Source organism: Anomalospiza imberbis, chromosome 2 (genome assembly GCF_031753505.1).
Source record: "Anomalospiza imberbis isolate Cuckoo-Finch-1a 21T00152 chromosome 2, ASM3175350v1, whole genome shotgun sequence".
NCBI lineage: Eukaryota > Metazoa > Chordata > Aves > Passeriformes > Viduidae > Anomalospiza > Anomalospiza imberbis.
The window spans coordinates 75,695,816-75,717,531 of NC_089682.1; the positions used below are offsets into that span (position 1 = coordinate 75,695,816).

The following is a 21,716-nucleotide window of genomic DNA, read 5'->3' on the forward strand; positions in this document are numbered from 1 at the left end:
TTTCTTTAGCACACTCACCTGAATAATATTGGTCTTGGGGTCGAAAGGAGTAGGTCCCACATCGACTCTAAAAAATGGAAAGGTGCTGTATCTGCTCATGAGAATCTGAAGAGTTTCATTAAAATCTTTTGTTTCCCCCAATCCTGTGTTATGCCATCCACCAACCTAGAGAAAGACAGAAATGCTGCAAGTGAGAAAATCTGGTTGTATCTGTACTTACATGTTTTTTTTTTTTTTTCTTTTACACCTCAGTCATTTTGGTAACTGAGAAGCAACAGAGAAAAAAGCACCAGGGGAAACTTGTGAAGTATTCTGCATACCCTACTGCTTTAAAATGACCTGACACTTTCCCTTAAGCAAAGCAATGAACTGCAAGATGACACAAGGAAAATAAATTGTAATTAGCAACAGAGTAAGGTGTGCAGGAAAAAATGCTGGATAAGCAGGAGACAGGAAATAGACCTCATTTTTCTAAAGCTGTCCAGGAGGACAAACAGGGATCAGTGATTACTGGTCCCACCTCCTTGACAAGCAGATTCAGTGGTGGGCCTGTAGTCACTATTCCTTTTTTTGCTGGAAGGTTCTGCATCCTCCTTTGACACAGGGCATAAATGCTCTTTGCTGGAAGGAAGATGTCCAACCCTCCCTGGCACCAAGAGGAGTCTCCCAGAATGGAAAGAAAAGGATTTTCTCCTTTAAACAAGGTCTCCTGGAAGCCTTAACTACTGAATGATCATCTGGTTTTAGACACAAAAATTTCATCCATTTGCAAGATGCTCCCCAATCTGTGAGTCAGATCCTGCTGAACCAAACTTCTGAGATTAAACAAGATCCCTCTCTATAGACTTGGTTTTTTTTACCATCCGTCAGTAATATATAAGGTTATGAGGAGAGCTTCAGGTACCTGATGTCAAAAAATCAGTTGTTGAAACAGCATTTAAAGCTAGAAGTTTTATCACTAGGAAGTTGTGCTGTGAACCATGACTAGGGTCAGATTCTACAAAAGTTACATCATGTAGGCCTATATGACCCCACCTGCCCACTTTCCTTCTCCCTGCAGGAATTCTCTTCCTGAGGGAGAGGAAACAGCACAAACATTCACCTGATTTAGGAGGTCCTTCAATGGCTGAGCTCCTTGGGATTCTATTCGTTCAGTATCCATGCAGGAACGATAGAAGTGTATTGCCTTCTCCTTGGCTGAACCTCTTATTCCAAACTGTGGACTTTCTGAGGAAAAAAGTAGATTTAAAATTAAAAAAAAAAAAAACAATTAAAGAAGAAGTTGGGACAGCAGTAGGGAGGAGAAGAGTTTTAAGAAAATACTGTACTTTGATCCAGAACATTTTAACAAATGCATCCACATTTCCCACAGTGACCCAAAGCAAGGGACCTTCTAGCGTCATGACTCTTCCTGAGGCCAAATATGTGAGTTTCTTTGCATGGAAACAGGAGCACAACAGGAAGTTAGTGCATATCTAGGCTTCAGTCCCCCATAGAGACAGGACACATCACCAGAGTGAACATTCAGGTTAGCACAGCAGCAATGGCCTACTTTGACAAGACAATGGAAAAATGGTTTGAGTTGCTGTCAGAATTTAAAGTGTGACATTCATCTGTTACACTTGGCAAGAGGAACTAAAATGTTTAAAATGCAGCTACTGTAACATGACATGCTCAAAAAATAAATCTGTACCTGTAATGATAGAAGAACGAAGAGAAGGGACTCAGTCCCTGTTAGGAATGATTGTGCTCTCAGTCACTATTATTGTCAGATCTGACCGAGGCAGATGCCGAAGGTAACACACCAATCATCTGACCCTACCTAAAAGCCTTTTCAGGATCAACAGGTTTTCTTCCAACAACACATCAAATACATTTAGTGATTCTTCTCTGGTTCTGCTTGACTGTTTGCCTTCCCATCTGCCACAGGCATATTTGTAGAAGTTCTCACAGGGCTTTACAGTGTCGTTCCTAGAATTCAGAAGTCTTTCCAACAGAGCAGGATCTGACTCAGCATCACAGGATCCTGAAGAGGAAATAAATAAGACCGAACTGAGAAGTGACAGTGGAGAGTGAGAACAACTGCAAACAAAAATCTTTTAGGGGGCATTTACCCCAAAAGATTATTTTTGGTACAAGCTCCTTTGTATGCAGTGTTGAATTCCTTGTAAGGTATTGCTGAATATGGAGTAAGTGTGTTCTCTCTTTCACATCCCAGGAAGATTGTCTTCTGTTTGTACTATCTAGGCAGCCACAGGTTGGATTTTTCTGCCTTCTCAATATCTTTCCTCTGAATCAGCCAAATTTGGCCACATGATAAACAAGAAGCAACTGATGGCGTCAATACATGATGCAAGAGAAGGACACAGCACAGAGAAAGAAATGAGATAAGATTAAAACATGTTTTTTTTCAAGCATGGGAAACATTTTTCAGCATGACATTTGTCAAAAGAGGACAAGGATATTTCTAGAATATCTTGCTTTGATATGTAATTTTCTTTTTCTAAACTGCTTCAAATTACCAGGTATACATTGTCATTTTAGTTCAGTATCTTATATCAACGTCAGATCAGATCAATTATTTACTGAAATAATCCACCTGTAAATCAAGGCAAGACTTCCTATACTATGGTTTCAAAGTTGACATGGGAGAAGGTAGGCAGAGTGGAAATGGACTAGATCTAAACAGATTTTCCTTGGTCTCTGCAGTCTCTAACATACAACAAAACCTAAAGAAAAAAGCTAGGTAAAGATTCAACAGTGCTTATTTTGGGGCAGGGAATGTCTGTATCCACCAATATATATGTACCTTCTGTATTGAGCTTTCTATATGCTGAGATATTCACATGGACCATTCTGCAGATAGTTCTTTAGCAAATTTGGAAGGCAAAATATTGTTTCTGGTCTACACTCGCAGCTTCTCCATCAGCAAGAAACTCTGACTTTTGCTTTTACTCAACGACTGCACTGATTTGTGCTAGAAAACCAGGACTAGACTCAAGTCAGAGAGAGAAAGGCAAAAGAGGAGCTCCAAGTCTCAGATTCAGTTCAGTTCCTTGACTACAGAGAGAGCAGAACACATTGATGAGGTGAAAGACAATATAATGCTGTTGTGCCTCAAAACTGGGCTCAGGCATATTAAATAGCAGGCAGAGAAGGACAGATGTGGAGGATCTCTCCCCACTGTGACTCAAGGAAGAGGTAGAAAAATGTACCTTTTTGACAAAAGGTATTATGATTCCTGGAGAGTCTGAAAGTCTGGTTCTTAATACTGATGTTAAGCTTAAAAAACAGTGGAGGCAGGTAAGAAAGAAAGGGATCTTAAAAATGGGGTGGATGAGGAAGAATAAAAAAGGATATCACATAATATACCTAGAGCACAAGTCATCATGAGGTAGGTGATAAGCAATGTAAAGCCAAGGAGAGTACTGAGAAGAAGTGCACACAGAAGTAGGCTTTTCCCCTGAAGGCATCGTTCTTTCTTTGCACCTGTTCTCTGCTCCTGGTCACAGGTCTGAAGAGACAGAAAAAATCAAGAAAGAAAAATTCATATAAGGTTAGCACTAATAACATACTCCATCTCCCACCTAATCTACTAGAAAATCACAGGACTAGTGATAAAACACCAACAGTCATCCACGTCATCTACATGACTGTATTCCCATGGGCTTTCTCACTTTCTTCATTTCCCTGTTTTTTCAAGTTATAACTGTTGCACAGTGTTATAAATTACTCATTGAAAATCCAGCTTGCTATGAGGAGACTTGTCCCTCCATGGTTCATTCTGGTTTATGGAATCAACTTGCATATACCTCCTGAAGATATCAAAGCATTTTTGAATCTATAAAGCTAATAATAGGATGGCTAGAACTGGTGGTTCTTTATTCTGCCAGAGTCTAGCAATCTGAGCACTAATTTCAGACTTCTCCTCAAGAAATAAAACACTGCATCCGAAGCCTTCTAGTCCAATTGAGTGAGAGAAAATATTTGTTCTATTCTACAAACTGGAGTAAGCTGTAAATTTCTGAGAACATCTTATATAGAGACAAGTTTTATGTCACTTAAATTTAGTTTTTTTCATAATCTATGTGTGTATTTTCAGTCCATGGAACAGGCTAGGGACCTAATGAGTACACCTTCTGTTTTAGATATCTGTTTTAGGATGAACTGAACTATTCTGCAGAGTTATTTGTCCTTTTCTCTGTTGGCTGCAAAGGAAGCTAGATGACTATCTTGAGATACACCCCTAACATCTACCTGGATATAGTTAAATAATATGACATTTTCTCTCTTTCTGCATACTTTGATGTACATAAGACTGGAGAACAGCAGTTTATGAAAGAACAGACTAAGGAACGCATGCTGGTGATATATAAGGAAAGGGAAAGAACTGACAAAAAATGAAAAGTGAAATGACTGAATAGGAGTATACAGTGAGAAAGGGGAGGCAGAAGGGGGGGAAAAGCCAGAAGATAATGGAAAACCTCAGCTGTAGCAAACAAGGAGAAAATCTCACAGCTGTGAAAGCTGATGAAAGTGCTGTTGGGAGTGTCCTACTTGTCACTGTCAAGGCCTGGCCTGGCCTGTACTGTCCCCACAGGCTCAAGTTTAGCTCCTTGTTCTATCTTGATTCTTTGATAAAAGAAATCTGTTTGAGAAACCTTGTCAGGCCTTGGAGCTCTTTGAGGAAAGGCAAGAAGCAGCCTTAGTGCACATGCCCACTTCTTCACTTGGCTGTCTGAAGCTCTCCTGTGCGCTCTCCATCTGAACTTTGCCGCAATGGCAGCCATCCTTTCTCTGGACAGGCATCCCATCAATCTGGATCCTGACCATCACCTACAGCCTTGACTCTGCAGGCTTGCCCTCGGAACTGCCTCCTCACAAGGGACTTGCCTGGCAATCTACACTCTTGGTTGACCCTGGGCACTGTCACCAGGCCTACCTTACACCCCTCATGCTGAGGGGAGCACCCCTCGCATTTTAAGTCATTGCTTCTTGCCTGTTGTGTCATGACTCTCAGGTTTCAAATTGTCATCTCTCTTCTGCCTTGGCTGCTCCCTTACATGCAGCAGCTAAACTGCATTTGTCACTACTCTTGGTATCTATGTTCTTTGCCACAAAACCAGAAAACATGGATCTTGACAAAAATCACAAGAAATGAAGGAAAATCTTACAGGAATTAAGTATGTCACAGTATATGCCCCTTCACCTAAGGAAACATTAAGGAAATGAATGAGTCCGCTCTTAATAATCTGGACTAATATACTATACTACACTATACTATACAAAAACTATACTATACAAAAACATTAATAAAAGGGAAAACGAAAATAAGCAATAGAAAAACAGACCTCATAATTTTATAATCTTTCAAATGTGAATTTTATTCAATCTTGAATAAAAGCCTCTCAAAGGCTTACTTGACTCCTGGAAATTACTAACAAGAGTTGAGTGCCTAATACTTTTCTCCTTCAAAATCCTATTTTCCTGACTTCTTCAGGAAGGATACAGAATAACTAAATGGAGAGCAAGTACATACAAGTGACATTAGAAGTTGCTAGATACAGAACATGATCATACTGGCAAAGTACAGGGTACAAACTACAAAGAAGGAGATCCAGATTCCTTTCATAAGTCCCTGTAGCAAAACACTTCTTTTACTCCTGGAGTAAGAGAGAAAGTGTCACAACAGTGTGGCAGGGAACTGAGTGAAAGAAAACTAGCTTAGCTGATAAAGGAAATAGAAAAACTATTCTCTGTCATGCAAGTCTTCTTCTCTGACCATTTAGGAAAGAGTGAATGATTTACATTCACAATTCTCCTGACTTCTCTGCTGCAAAAACTTCTTGTTTCTCACATGGAAAATCTGGCCTACTCCTACTATGAAATAATAACAATTTTGCAATTATTTGGTTTCATGTTATCAGAAGATATCTGTTTCTCTCTTTTGAGTCATAAATGGCATGACTGTGGAGATACTAACAAGAAACTGGTATTTCAAGACTTTTGGTGCAATTTCTTATGAATTTTTGGTTAACAGTCAGTCTATTTCAGGCCTATGCATGATGTTTTTTTGAAATGCAAAATGCATCAAATAGATTTTAAAAAATCTCTAAGAGAAAGAGCACTGCCCCACTCAAGTCTCCATTGTGAAACAATTAGAGAAGTACCTGGCTAAGAGCAGCATGCCCAAATAATAACATAGCACAAAAGAAATGACAGGGGAATGGAAATTGGTTGTGGACCTCTACGTAGAAACTGGATTATGGTCTGTATGTGAACCATAAGCATAAAAATTGTTCTTGAAACACTTCACCTTCCATAATAAATGCCTTTCTAATCTTGCCTCTGTAACTGGGGTGGGATTTGAGAGAAACTGTGGACCTACATAAACAGAGAAAAAAGAGGAGGGCAGTCATATTTAGTTCTCCTTTATGTCTTTTTCATAATAGCTTAAACAAATCTAGACAGAAAAATACTGCTTTTTCAGTACTCTTACATGGATACTGACCAAAGCAAAATTCCTGTCAGATTCTTGATCTAGAATGAATTTCACTTTTATGCCACAATGGATTAAGTGGTTCACAGGCACTAAAATAGAGACCTCTTCCTAAGCCAGCGATTCTTGGCCAAGGCAGAGGTGTGGATTTAACTAGATGGAACCAGAGGTGGCATACCAAAACTTCCAGGGCACAGGATACAGGAACATTACACAGCTTACAGGAAGCAGCAGCACTTTATTGTGGTATGTTTTGAGACCTGGTTGCTTCATCCTGCATGCTCCATATAACGATACTAGTGAATGGTTTGAACAAGCCAGTGGAAAAGGATAAAAAGACTTCAACCTCTGACAGGGTTTTTCCTTACAGGCCTCACTTATGGGTGAGAAGAATAATCAGTATTAGCATAAAGATGAATGCAATTTCCAGTACAGTTTCAGTTTTTTCATGTTTTTAAGCATGTGCAAATGCTCAAATTTAAATGGCTTCACTATAGCTAAGTGAGACAAATAGCTATAAAATCATTAAAAAATGAATTCTAATAGCTGCAAATTATAAAAATCTATGACTTTAAATTAATGTACTATGTGTATCATCTAACTCAAACGCAAGCATGACTTGGGATAGCATGACAAGTACTCTTATCACTAAAGCAAGAACTGTTTGATACAACTAAATCAGCCAAAGAATTTGATTTTCCTTGAGCATCTCCTTCTTTCTGTTTGTGAGCTGTTCCTGAATTCTGAGGGAGGTTGAAGACACTCTGCCTAATTCTTTCTCACCTTGCATTATTACAGTGTTTAGTGATATTACAAAAAAAGAAGCATCTAGCTTTCATGAAAATAAAGTAAATTTAAAAAAAAGAGATCAAAGGAAGAGAAAACTGAATGTATTTTTCATAACTATTTACCAGATAATGTAGCGGTATTGTTTTTCAGCCAGTAGATTATTCATGAATTACTGACTTTGGCTGTTACCCAAATCATGTTTATCACATTACTCACATGGATGGCGTATTTTCAGACTAATACCCCAATATCACAAAAACCTTCATTTTCTTATCTTTTGTTAGCAAATTATTTAAGCACATAAATGGAACCCATTAAATGCCACTTGAGAAACATTTTAGCCTGTGTTTGAAATAGAGTACCAGCTCACATGAAGTATGAAGCAGAAAGGTTGCTGAATTGTATTCTGGAGTGCTAAAATTGTAAAGCAAAACCATGGCAAACAACTAAAATTATGATTATGGTTTGATCTTCATCACACAGAAGTTTGGGAACGGATATACAAAACAAACATTTCTGCAAACTCTTCAACTATAAAAATGCAGACAAGATAAATATAAGTGACTGTTTGCATTACAGCCACAGTCACACTGAACAGATCTCAATGTAAGAACACACACACATTTCAGTGTTTGTATTATTTAGTAACATAGAACACTTCACTTCTCTCTGTTGTCCTTGAATGTTTTGTACTTTTTTAGCAACCTTGAGCTAACAGTTCAGTTCAGTGCAATTTGTCTGTAAATATGCAATTAAAACTTTGCTAGCTATTTATATAAGACATCAAAGCAGAAAAAGGACACCATGCTACATGGGAAGCAATTAGGCTCACTATGTCATTCTCACATTCCAAAAACTATGCCTTGCTTATCCACAACTATTTGTGGGGGGGAAACTGCACATTTCAGTGTAAGTACTTTCTTATTATACCTTGCTGAAAAAAATTGAGATAGAATAAAAGATGTCATTATTATTTTTATTATTATTGTTGTTGTTGTTGTTATCATTATTACTACTACTAATAGTTTTAATATTACTATTATTACTTGTTGGGCAGTGCTTCAAACAGTTCTCAGAATGGCCATTAGGGTGACTAACAGGAAGGGCAAGAACCCCTAAATCATCACACCATACCCCCAAATCATTAATTCTGAGACCTGGACAAGACCTTTCTGGATACAAACTGTCAAAAACTCAACTACCTCAGTCCCCCAAGGCAATAAGCAGTGTAGCTATGAACGGGGAAGGAAAAGAAAGGTGTGCAATGAAGGTCCCTCAGCAGATTGCAAGACAGACCCATTTCCTTACCTGTGGAACAGTGCTCATGCTTGTCACTGAGCAGTCTTTGCTCCCGCAGCTACCACCGTTGTGAACTCTGTTTACTTGGTTGCTATCAGTCTTCTGTGCCCACACACTCTGCTGAGTTCAGAGACAATCTCTTCTTCCCAGCTTGGCTCTTTGCTGTGGGGAGGAGAAGTGAGAGGAAAAGCTCAGAGACAAACACCCTTAGAGAAAATGAGAGGGAGGGAAATGGTGTTTCTGCAACTCCCCACCCATCTTCTTAACACCTCTACTTCTCATAAAAGGATATTTTTTTCTCTTCTTTACCTCTGTGACCCACCTGCCTTTCTGTCTCTTGGAGCTCCACCGAAATCTTTTTGAACAGGAGTATGTGATTCTCTATCTCCTTCAGCCTCTTCTGAGCTATTCGCTGTTTCTTTTCTCTCCAGCAGCCTCACTATCCTGCCCACCCAACAAGCCTGTTTTGGTCTGATATTCTCCCTGCCACTAGCCTGTTTCAACCTGCTGCTGCCTTGGGGCCCGCAGGCTTCTGCCTATTGCTAGATAGTGTAAGCGAGGGATCCTAGTGCTCCTCCTCCCATGAGGAAAGGCCAAGGTGCTGGCTTGCTTCTTGCTCTTGCTCTCTCATCTGCGCCCTAGTGTCCATTCAAGGGGTGAACACATCTGACTTTTTCTCTTTCCCATTAAGAGGCACAGAAAAAAAAAATCATTAATCACTTATTCTATTTACAGTTGTTCATTTCTTCTTGGAAAATGGCCAGCCTATGTGTCTTTGCTTATTTAAGGAGGAATATTGGGAAGATTTGGGAGGGAAGTTTCTCTGCTTTGAGGACTGGGAACCACGATTATTTCTCTGAGACATTAAAAACTGAGTAGGAGAGTGAGACATTGAGACTTGAGACCTTCTCAGTTGGCAGCTGTGAGCTGGGAGAGGTAGTGGGGACCAGCTTGGTGTCAGCTTCCAACGTGCTTGAAACGAGCAGAATACCAGGACAGGACTGTTTGCCTCCCCAGGCTGCAAGTCTCTGAGGAGAATATGATATCTTGGTTCACTAGTCTGAAGATAATTTGATATCTGTTCAGTTGTTCAGAGCTTCTATGAACCTGATTTTTCCCTATTTCTGTAGTGCTTGCATAATTTAACACTTTACTATCACAACAGATTTCTTATATGGCTGAAACCAGTTACTTACTTCCAGTTCTTTTTAGCATTCAGGTTACTGGTAGCTATATATTTCTATATTTACCAAACAGCTCTAAATACAGTCAGAAAGTCCTTGCATACTGACAAAAAGATACCTACTGATCTTTCTTTCCTTGGAGTGTGTCACTTCACTTTAACATCAGAATCCATTTTGCAAATACTTCTCTCATAAATTGATTGAGATTTGACTTAATGAAAGCAACAAAACAGTCTTTTGTTAGCCACAACTGAGATCTCACAGTGAAGAGATCTTTGTAAACTATCTGGACAAATTTGTTCATTACAATGTTCAGTTTATTTATCTGTCTTAACTGTATCTGAACTCTTCCACCTGCATTACATCATCTAACAGCTGCCAAGCTTTATGTAATGAAGTAAATAATAAAACCTTGGCTGAAGTATTCACTTTTAAAATGACACTTGAGAAGACAAAAAAAGCCTTTGGTCAATATGCTGGGAGGATATGATTGGCGTTAACGTGGTTTCATATACCAGTATCTATTAGGCAGGTATTCTCATTTCCTCTTGATTAAATGAAATTTTACCACATAATTATTGCCACAACACATGGATTGTCCCACACACACACCTAGAAATTACTTGAATGTGTATGCATAGAGAATTTTTATCAGACTTGCAAACTAATAAGGACGCATCCTGAAAAGTAAATGGATCACAACGCCATTTCAAGAGTGTGTGGGATGTTTCAGGAAAGGAAACCTGAGAAACCCTTTCTTTCTTGATGAAGAGCACAGGTCTTTGAATTAGTACATGTTTCAGTGGTGCTGTAATGCTGAGAAAGCTGCCTTGCAAGATCTAGTGTGGTGGTGATATTTCTTCTCGGAAGGCATGACATACCATAGTAACATTATATGTTGGATCTAATAGACATTATTGTTGGATTCTCAATACTGTTGTGGAAAAGTATGCTCCTGAGTAGTATTCTGCTGTAGTGGACATTGGGTTTTGAGTTTGTTCAGTAATTCACTAGCAAAGTTGAGCTGTTATGGAGAGAATTAGGTTGTTAAAACTTTTAATTATTCCAAAGTTTGTGTATCTCATTGGAAAAATGTGGATTTATTTCACGTAGATGCTGCGTCTGTGACTATGGTCTAAGATATCCAGGTATAAGACATATTTTATCTGAAATTATATGATCCACACTTCAGAAAAATCTGTTTGGCTGTGGTTATTAGGTGTTGCAAAGTAATTCAGACACTGATTTATGTATATTTTCAAGCAGAGTTTCTTGCATCTGTCAGGGTAAGAATAGAGTATGTTTGCATTTGGTAGCAATAATCAGTGAAGCATGTCTTATATTTTCCACATCACAAATTGGGTATGGAAATTTCTTTCAGATTATGTGCCACAGGACAGTAGCACTTTCTATCTGAAAGTGAGAGTCTGTATATATATTTAAGCCTTGAAAAAGCTCTACCTTGGAGAGGATTGCATGATGGCATTGTAAATACTCTGATGGGGTTTTGAATATACAACCTGTAGAGCTTTGGGCATCTTGAGAGCTGAATGTGTGAAGCATTCACGTATACATGAAAATGGTGCTGTTGTTTTTCCTGCTAGCATGTAGGTTTCTTTGAAGACACTTTTATCACCTACAGAAAGCAAAGACAAAAAGGTTCCCTGTAAATTTTTTCTAATTACAGAAGCAGGAAGAGGGGCTTGGGGGAGGGAGGGAGGACAGGGAGGGAGAAGACGTCACAAGTAATCCTTATCAACTCATTCCCTTCTTATCTTTAAGGCACATATGACAGCTCTGCTCCCTTGAGTCCACAAATTAGTAAGAGAACCTCTGGCTTTTTTCTCTGTGACAGACACTTTCTCTCCTCTATACAGTGCATTATCCTCTTCCAAATCTAACAATGATCAGCACATTGAAAAAAATATAATGTTCAGCATGCCTTCCAGCTGTTACACACAAAACTGTTTAACAGCAATTATCTTTTAGATGCCTCCTAGAATTAAATAAACATACGATTCAAAGAAATATGGACGTATTAAGTGTGTTGGTGTGCATTTGACAGATGTTGTTTCAAGTATTTCTTACGGTAATTTTAAATGGTTAGTGTTACAAACAGTTTGGAATCAAAAGCAGATTTCAGCAAATTATTTTTCTAATATCTGTCCTAAAGTGAAATTGAATTGGTACTTTGATCTTCTACATCATGTGAATAGTAAATTCCACTACAACAGTTTGGTAGACTGAAGTTTTGCTTCATGGATTGATATTCCATCTTCAATTTTTCAAAATATATATGTATAACAGACTGCACGAAAGATTGCTCTTTTAAAAAGAGCCTTAGAAAAACATGGTGAGGCAATCTTAATGACACTGGCCATCTTGAAAACTCTGGTGAAAAGGCTATCACTTACAAAGAGACTGCACTTAGGTTTAAAAAAATACTTGTTTAACCCAAGCTCTTCTACCTCAAATGGTCCCTGGTGGTACTACTACTGAGCAGTGTGACTTGAGGATTAAAACATGAAAGAAAATCTCCTTGATATAAAAGACTGTCTGCTAAAGGTTAGTAATAATTTTGGTAACCATCAAAAGCACAAATTTGGTCTGAATACATCAGAACACTGTAGCACTTGTTCCTTCCCTAAAGAAGTTCAGAAAACTGGAGGCAGGACAGCCTGAGAGCCATAATATTCCATTGTAGATTGGAAGACTGATGACAGGATTTAAACAGCCCATAATTGGAGCTGTCTGCCAGGGATCTAGCAGAGTGTTCTAACTGCCCTGCAGGTGACAGAGAGAGATCCCTTCTGGGGCAAAAGTGCTCTCAGACACTCTCAAAACACATATACAGATGGCAACTTTTCACCCTTTTATCCACCAAAAACTTGCTCTCTCATCTAGCATCAGTCTACCAGTACACAAACTCAAAGACTCACAGAATGGAGTTGGAAGGGACCTTTTAAAAATCATCCAGTTCAACCAAGCCACCATGGTCAGGCTGCTTAATCTCTGTCCAGGCTTTGAATACTTCTAAAGAGGGGACATCCACCACTTCCCTGGGCAACCTGTCCTTCCAGCTTTCTGGGACACCTTTATTCAGGAAAAAAAGGACAGAAAAGTCATTGATACTTCTAACCACAACCACCTGTTAATAGACATTAGGTTCAGAGGAGGAAGGAACAAGAGGAGAAATCTAAATTTGTAACCAATGATTAGCTCAATCTGTAGCAATTCAGTTACCTGGATGAATTTGTTAAAGACAATGGGGAAAAAAAGAAGAATAGCCTGACCACTGAGAGTCCTTCAAATTGAAGATTCATCAGTCCACCCACAAGGAAGACTGTACTCAAACCTGGGATCCAAGTGGATAGAATGGATACAAGATATGTGAACTGGGACTAGACAGGAAGGGTATCCTTGATGAAAGGAAAGAAAAGGAGTTGGTTTCAGGTACTAGGAAAGGAAAGTCTGAGAATGAAGGGTAAGAGGGTAGAGATTAGGCAAGAAAGACAGGAGAAGCAGTGAAAATAAGAATGGCAAAAAGCACTAAAGTTGAAACGAAAAAACACCTTGTTTTTCCCTGTCCTACATGAATGTACATGAGTTTCCCTGGTCATAACCCTATCGTACATGAATGTCTTCTATTATTTTCTGTGTTACTTTAATATCTCATTTGTTGCTTCATTGGGCACAACCTCTAAGAATAAATAGAATAATTAGAATATCACCTCAGGCTACTGTTAAAGATTTTGTAGGTTTTTTGTAGTTACTGTACTAGTGAGAACTTGATTTTTTTTTTTCTCTGCAACAGGGTGAGGACTGATATTAAAAAAATATTTTTGCGGTTGTATATCTTTTTATGCATTCAGATATTCACTGTGAAACCATTCCAAAACACCCATGAGGCATAGTTTTCCATTCAGAAAAGCAAGTTCTAGCCTCTGAAGCATTTATTTAACATCAAGGAGAGCAAAAAAGAATAAAAGCCTAATCCCCAAATAAGCAGCCATACAGCCTTCTACTGAGGAGGCATGCTAAGGCAAATGAAATATCTGAGTCCAGGAGATGCCAGAGGGCTTCTCTTACAATTGAGTGTGTATCAACTCTGTTCTTGCTTCTTCACAGTGCACCACCTTCCAAAATACACCCTAGAAAACCATTTTCCATGGCTCTCTAAAGTGCTTGCTGTCTGCTTTGTTTTTTACAATTGCTTACAGGCTGATTTAAAGGGATATTTCCTGTAAAACTCCATTCTGATTCTGAAAAATGACCATAACAAAAATACCCTTTCATATGCAACATAATCAAAAGTGGTGAATTTCATAACATAAAGGCTATGTCCTGTGCTTTACTGTATTAGCCCTACAGATATAATTCAGATGAAAAACAACCTTGTGTGAGATGTGCAGTTGTACCTACTTCTGGAAAACTCAGGCTAATTGCTATGCTTGGTGACAGCAAAATAAAACAAAGCCTTATAACCTAAATTATGTGTGCCAATGTGTGAGGTGAAAACAGCCTTGAATTTCAGACATTATGGGTCAATCAAGCAGAATTATTTATATTTCACATGTAGATAACATTCTTCTGCTGCAAAATCACTTGAATCATGGATGTTACAATGCAATAGCCACTTGACCACTACTCAGATTTATGTCTCCAAATGTGTATTTTAATTGTGTAATGCTGCAACAAGAAACTATATGGAAGCATAGCATTTACAGCTAAACTCAAAACTATATGAATTTCATGGCCATTCAAAATACTTTAGAAGGTATCAGCATTGATATTGTTTTTAAGGCATTGTTTTTAAGTATTTTTTGTTAGAAGTACATCCATTATATCTACCATTAGTTTCATTTGTGAACCAGACAGTGAAGTGTTATCAGTTACAAAAATTCTCTTTGGTTCACCCCCTAAATCTGCTCTCCTCATTTAGATCCAACTTAGATACTAAAGCTTTTCATATACTTTGCAATATCACAAAGTCATTCTTGTGAAATAAAAATATTAAAAAAAAAATTACCTCATCTCTTCTAAGCAGAACCCTTAAGTTCTTTCTTCCGTATTTCCACCACAATTTCATTTTATGTCTCTTCTTCTTAGCCTTTTCTTCCTCCTCAGTAACTCCAGATCTCCAGTTACTGCACTGTTTTTCAGAAGCTAAGACTTAATCTTAGAATTCTGGAGATTTCAAGTTCCATTTGTATCTTTGATTCTGTTGTAATATGTGGTTTTGAGTCATCAGGTAACTTGCCAGTGCATCTATAAAGTGGAGTTGTTTGCATCTGGACAGCAACGTGGCATATTTTGAATTGAACTAAATCATTTCCTGTGTCACTATGAGGTATTATTAAGTACCAAACACTTTGGTTCACCAAACAGCCAAATTAATTAGGCAAGATTTTCTCCCAGACTGATGACATGGAAACAAGTGAACTTTTAGTAGATTTCTATATAGTTCGATGAATAAGCTTTGCTTTCATTCACTTCTCAAGGCGGGATCAACTTTCTCTGTGACCCTCCAAAAGCTTCTTGTTCAAACCCTTTAAAAAAGTTTGCAATGAAAATATACATGATTTTTTTTCTTTACGTTTTAACACTAATTGTAAAAGGGATGTCACTTTGTAATTATGAAACCAGCCACTCCTTGCCCTGTCCACAATGCACTTTAAGAAAAGTTTATTCCTGTATCTTCAGAGTTATTTTTGCATGTTTGTTAGCCCTTTTGCAGATTTCTTCTTTTGAAACTAAAAAAGGCTGTTGCTTCCAATTTTTATAGTTCTGCGATACAACTTTATTAGAGCTACATACAAGAGTACAATGCTTTAATTTATACAACAAACAAAAAAATTTGGTTGCATCTCCCAGCATGGCATTTATTTTTATTAAAGCTTTCTTCACAAATTTATATATGTATGTGTTTATTCATATCTGTAGGCATTTGTCCCTGTTTTATCAGCCTGCATCTCCAGCTTGCCAAAATGATTTTGAAATCTGAATCTGTCTCCCAGAACTTTTTTGTCAGCCTAAGTCTGGTGTTATGTGTAAATTTAGTAGTGTCCAGTCACCAGAAAAATAGAATTCCAGATACCACCTTAAAAAGTGTTGAGGAAGATAATCACTTTCCTTAATCTACTGGCTGTGCTCCTGGTAAACCAGATTAGAGTGCTGTACACTGTATACTTATTCTCTAGACATTTACTGAACTATTTTATGTACTTAGCTACCCATCTACTGTGGCAGTTAATTCTGATTTCTTTGCCAAGCTCTTGGAATCTACTTGTGTTGAATACTGCTGATACAATTAATTTTACCACCAGACGATAAAAAGGCGGGACTGGGATGGACTCATTGATAAAGTTCCCAGGTACTGCTGTGGTGAATACAGTTAGGGGCTCTGCATTGCTTTTGGGGTTTTGTTGCTGAGTTTCAGAGCCAACTTCTACAGCACAGCTGACCGACCTTAAAACAGATTGCTGGAAAATGCCTCAGCAGGGCTCAGCCCCCTCTCATTTCAGGAGCTGCTTCTAAGATGCATGTTCACCCTTGCTCTCTCACTGAGCTGTGCTGCAGCTTTGCTGGAGTCTTTCCACCTGCCTAGCTGACGTGGATACTGATCCTGGTCTATAAACTGGAATTACTGGCTTGATCTTGGACATGTCATACCACTATGGATACATCTGGTATAACTGGACTGCTGGCTGACCCATCACAGAGCTTCTCTGCTATCCTTGCTCATAGGAGGTGGGACTGCATGCTTGACAGTCCTGTCCTTGTGTGCCCTTGTGGTGATGCTGCCTTATTGGATCTCTTTTCCTTATGGAACAGCTCCTCCTGCTGCTCCTTGACATGATCATTGTAATCTATGCTTCAACCATAATTCTCCCTGTGAACTTAAACAATGTTGGGCAGCTTTTGAAATAGTTGACTACTAGGCTTCTAGAGTAGCCTTTCTATAAATTGTGTATGGGGATATATATATATACTTTGCTAGTTGGCCCCATGAGAATGGGATGTTCAGGTTCAGCTAGCACCCATCTTATCTCTGATGTTGATTTTGACTCATGGGTAGATATTCTGGAAGATGGCCTGAGCAACCTTTGTCTCCATCTGCGTCATGCACTCAGACTGAGTGCCTGACAATCAGCATCGAGGGAATAAGGCTGCAAAATGCAATGGAGCACTTTCTTCTCAGGTGTTGGTGACCTGAATGTGATATGGTGACAGTGACAGGCATGAGATCACTACATAGAACCTTAAACGGATCCTTTTCAGGTCAGAATGTGTCACTTCCTGCTGTTCCACCAAAGTGCACAGCACAATATGATCCCAGGAATTGGATGGTCATTTTTCACAGGGTGAAGGAATTATCTACCCATCAGCAGCTTCGTTTCACCCTCCTGGAGAAAAAGATTGCTCCAGTACTTTCTAGATAATTCCTGAACATGAGCATAATTGCGAATACATAAGCAGAATCAAATCCAGCAGCTGGAATGGCAGCAGTGTCACTCAGATTGTCGGCCCATTGCCAGATAGGGTAGGTTTGGCTTGGCTTTTGAGGTCTGCAGTGAGTAGAGGCATATGAGTCACCTTGGGTCTCTTACCCATGGAAACAAAGGTCATTCCCTGGTATGGATTACCAGGATAATATAAAGTTGTAGGAAACAACTGCAAGTTCTGTAGTTTGTTGCATAAGGGATGAATTGCAATTTAGTAATAACCCTAAATTTAGAATTATTTCTGTAAGCAGTTTGCTCACTGCAAATTGTGTCAGATTCTCTAATTGTACAACATTAGGAGGGTACTGTAGTATGTTAATAACTACAAACAGACATTGTTCCATCGTTACATAATTTCATTAAATGTCTAACATATCCTATTGAAACATCTCCAGCAGAGATGGTTTTTATGATATTTGTTTATATCTATTCTTACTATTCTACTTAATTAGATTCTGCCATGTATGGGCTGTATTGCTACAGTGGATGAATCTGTTATCCTGATGATGTGTGGATGCTACAGCTCTGTTTTCTTGAAGTCAAGCTAGGGAGTGAGGCTGAGCAAATACTCCTTAGGCAGGTATCTCTGCCTGTGGTGGGGAGGTTGGAACTAGATGATATGTAAGGTCCCTTCCAATCCAAACCATTCTATGATTGTTTCATCCTGTGGTCTATAGAAACACACACAAGCACATACAGTCAGACTATTCAAGCACACAGTTGGCCATGCAGATCACATGGACAAGAAGTACTTCAAAATTTTACTTTGAGAATGCTTTGAAAATTTAGTTAATGTCACTATGAAGCCATCAGAATTAGCAAGATATTTAAATCTAAGCATCCAGAGCACAAAGACAAACCTCTATAAAATTTTCAGTGATGTTTCAAGCCATGTGACATTCAATTCAGTACTTAAAAAAATTTCACCAAACTTAATGACAAATATGTAGAGAAGCCTCCTTTGAGGTTTCTTGCTTCACAGCAAAAGAAAAAATGTCACATAGCACCAGAGAAGCACTTATTCTTCCTGCCATAAAAAGTAAAAATGGCTGGGATAATACACAGAAAGCAATAGAGCAGCAAACTAACATGGATTCTGTTGTCAGAAAACACTGTTAGAAGACACATAGAAAATACTGCTGAAGGTTTGAAGAGACAAGTATCAGCACAAATTACACAGTGGAAGAGGATTCCTGAGTGGACAGATGAAAGTACAAATGTTTCTAAAATGCCTCAGATTAAGGTATTTGACAAATTCTGTTTCAATAGTGAAATAAATGAAGAGTTACCTTCTGTAAGACACTGAAGGGAAGATTTACCACAGAAGCTGTATTCTCAACAGTAAATTATTTCTTTAATAAAAATATTTTCTGGAAAAGCTATGCAAGTGTAAAGACCAGTGGAACAGCTGTTTTGACTGGCATAAAAGAAGGATTAGGTGGTAAGGTTACATAGTCACCACTACACGTGGAATTTGTTCACTGCAATGTTCATAGATGAGTTATTATAGCAAAAAAACTGGAGCCAGACCTGCAAAAGGTGCTACAGCATGTCATCAGTTTGGTTCATTTCATAAAAACAAGGCCTTGAAATATTAGAACCTTTACAATACTGTTCAATGACAAGGGAGAGACGATGAAAATCCTTTACACCTGTGGGAGGTTGACTTTGAATGGCTGTCATATGCTCACCAAGCCTATTAGCAGATATTTGAATATATTTGATAAGGACCTGCTTCAGGATTAGAAGAGGCCACAGATATTACACTCATAAACAAAGAAGACATGACAGTGTAAGACAGGGAGAGATTAAGGCATAAGATATTTTAAAAAAAAAAACAAATCTAGGCAGGTAAAGCAGGACATCAGACACTGGAGTGCAAACTCACAGTTCTAAAAAACCCAGGTGAGCTGCTACATAACCCTTCTAATGCAAATCCTTCCATAAAAATCAAAACTATGTAATTGAATCTTGACCCAATTTGCAAGCTTAGACAAATCAGCTGAGCTAGCAACCCCAAAAACAAGACCTAAAATAGCAGAAATATTAAATGACATCAGGATACTTCTGCCCCTGAGATAAATACATGGGCATTGCCCATAACAGCTCCTTAGGATTGGCAGTGCCAGATCGGAGGCTTTCAGGAGCCCAGGAGAAGCTGAGTAATAATTGCAAGCTCTTGAGTTGCAATGATGACATCTTTTGCTCTCCTTTTTCTGTCAATTGCTATAATTGAATCCCTGGCAGGAATTCTAGGAAATGGAATTATCTTAGCTGCCAGTTCATCAAGCTGCATTGGGAGCAAAAAATGTCCCCCATATGATATGATTGTGATCTCACTGAGTTCATCTAGGTTCATTTTGCAGTTGTGGACTACACTGGATTTCTCAATAAGTATATTTTATGAGCCCTTCTTTTATAAAGAAAACATGTTTGTAGTTTTCAAGACAATTTTTACGTTTCTGAACAACTCCAGCCTCTGGTTTGGATCCTGGCTTAGTGTCTTCTATTGTATCAAGGTTGCCAGTTTTACACAGCATTTCTTCATCTGGCTGAAGCTAAGAATTGCCAGGCTGGTGCCCTGGATGCTGCTCACATCATGGATCTGCTCCTTCATAGCTGCAATTCCCTTTGCCTGGGATGTCTACCGTGTGCACAAGAACATCACTGCTCCTTCATCCATGACAAACTCTTCAACAAGAAGAACAACAAGGAACGACAGATTGACTTTATTGATTTATCTCTGGAATGCAAGTACAGCTTTGCCTTTAATACTGTCTGTTGTTTCAAGTATCCTGCTGATTCAGTCTCTGTGGGTACACACCAGAGAGATGCAAAGTAATGCAAGTGGCTTCAGGGATCCCAGCTTAGAGGCCCATATGAAAGCCATCAAGTCAGTCTGTTCCTTCTTTATCTTGTACATTACATATTTTATTTGTTTGCTTCTCCTCTACTCCAGAGTTTTTTCAATTTTTAGTGATAAGGAATCCTTGTGTATAGCTATAATGGCCGCCTGTCCTACAGGACACACAATGGTTTTAATTTGGAGCAATCCAAAATTTCGAGAGCTGCCAGCTAGGATTTGGCACCACACAAACTGTCCTATCAGAACTATATCCATGTAAAAGATCACTATTTAGCCTGGACTTTCTAGTTTAGATCCAAATTAATTGAAATGAAGTTGTGAGAGATATAAAATAATAGGTAATGGAATTAATAGATTATGGACTTGATCTGGAATCATGAAGAAGAGTGAAAATTTGCTTTACTTGGATATGAGTCTTGTTTTGAAAAATTGTGTAAGTTGTCTTCTATTGGCTACACTTTCCTTGGAAATTGCCATGATGTTTCTGGGACAACAAAAAAACAAGGGCAAGACTCAGATGCCATTATGATTCAGTAAAGAACAAAACAGTCTTTTGATCTTCTTCCCCTCTTCCTGAAGTAATGATTGTTGTCAGTGCATTATTGTTACATTAGGTCTGGAGTGTTGGGAGTCTTTCCAGCTGCAGTGGGAGTTTATTCACTTTTAAAGCGAGTGTCACTGAAATATACGTAATTTAAGCCTTATGTTCACTAAGACCATCCTGATCCAATGTGTCTGGTTTGGATGTTGTCAATCTGTTTGAAGCAATGTACCTGTAACTGATCTGAGTCTGTGCCTGTGCCTGTTTTATTTTACAAATTACAAAATCCCAAAGGATAATTTGTGCTGGAGTCTTCCTTCTCCTCATGACATAAACTGTGCCAGAGGTGACCGCACTGGCTTCCATGAACATTTTTATGCCATTTAACAGACATGCTGAAAGTTCAGCACATGGCAATGGCACCTTGACATGCCATTTTCAGCACCACACATTGTCACCATGCTGGCTCCCAGCCCAGCACCATGAGACACCCATGTTGGGAGGGTTGGTCCATCCTCTGCCCTCCCCTGCTCTCTCCTCACCGGCCTTCAGGAACAAACCTCAGAGCTCCCAGACAACATCAGCAAGCAAAACACGTGGGTTGTGCTCAACCACAATCCGTGTGTGCTGTCCTGCTCCTGCCTGAGCTCTGAGGCACATGGCTGCTCGGCAGGGACACCCTGAACAGCTGCTCTCGCACAATTTGGTTTATGTTCCATTATTCCACATTCCTCATGAACATGAGAGTCAAAAGCAGCCCCTGTGTATTTTCCAGCCTCTTTCAGTACATCTTCCCTCCAAAGCTTCCTTTCCATAAAATTAAATCAAATAGTTACCAGCTCACTCACATGTATTTGGGGATCTAAGAGGGAATGCTGACAAAGATACTGGAAGGCACCTCATAGGGCCCGTCTCCTGCTAGATGTTTCTTTCTGTAATGGAACACTTAAATAATTATTATCACATGACCAAAAATATCTTTAACATGCACTGTATACACCATCTACTAAATCCCTGTGTTTTATTGGATAAG

At 38.8% G+C, this 21,716-nt stretch overlaps 2 protein-coding genes across 10 annotated transcripts in view; one reads left to right on the plus strand and one right to left on the minus strand.

The window, feature by feature from the left end:
- The window catches only part of KEL (Kell metallo-endopeptidase (Kell blood group)), a 46,047-nt gene that overhangs the window by 13,595 nt on the left and 10,736 nt on the right, over nucleotides 1–21,716 (minus strand). The window contains exons 1-7 of one of the 9 annotated variants that reach the window (XM_068182853.1): nucleotides 8,910–9,832; nucleotides 8,597–8,749; nucleotides 6,317–6,384; nucleotides 3,373–3,514; nucleotides 1,823–2,026; nucleotides 1,103–1,227; nucleotides 19–165 (exon numbers count right to left, since the gene is read on the minus strand). In XM_068182853.1, the coding sequence (XP_068038954.1) occupies nucleotides 19–165; nucleotides 1,103–1,227; nucleotides 1,823–2,026; nucleotides 3,373–3,391 (495 nt within the window). In that variant the 5' untranslated portion in view covers nucleotides 3,392–3,514; nucleotides 6,317–6,384; nucleotides 8,597–8,749; nucleotides 8,910–9,832. Of the gene's footprint in view, nucleotides 1–18; nucleotides 166–1,102; nucleotides 1,228–1,328; nucleotides 1,437–1,693; nucleotides 2,027–3,372; nucleotides 3,515–6,316; nucleotides 6,385–8,596; nucleotides 8,750–8,896; nucleotides 9,837–11,291; nucleotides 11,408–21,716 lie in introns of those variants that run through there. The other 8 variants (XM_068182851.1, XM_068182849.1, XM_068182850.1 and 5 more) reach the window with 8 other exon arrangements.
- On the plus strand, nucleotides 19,211–20,658 carry LOC137469775 (taste receptor type 2 member 40-like). Its single transcript, XM_068182912.1, has one exon. It carries the CDS (start codon nucleotides 19,466–19,468, stop codon nucleotides 20,399–20,401), a length of 936 nt encoding a protein of 311 aa, XP_068039013.1. The 5' UTR covers nucleotides 19,211–19,465; the 3' UTR covers nucleotides 20,402–20,658.

What these genes read in the sequence shown, in the direction of transcription:
- LOC137469775 (XM_068182912.1), top strand. Translation starts at nt 19,466, where the DNA reads ATGATGACATCTTTTGCTCTCCTTTTTCTGTCAATTGCTATAATTGAA.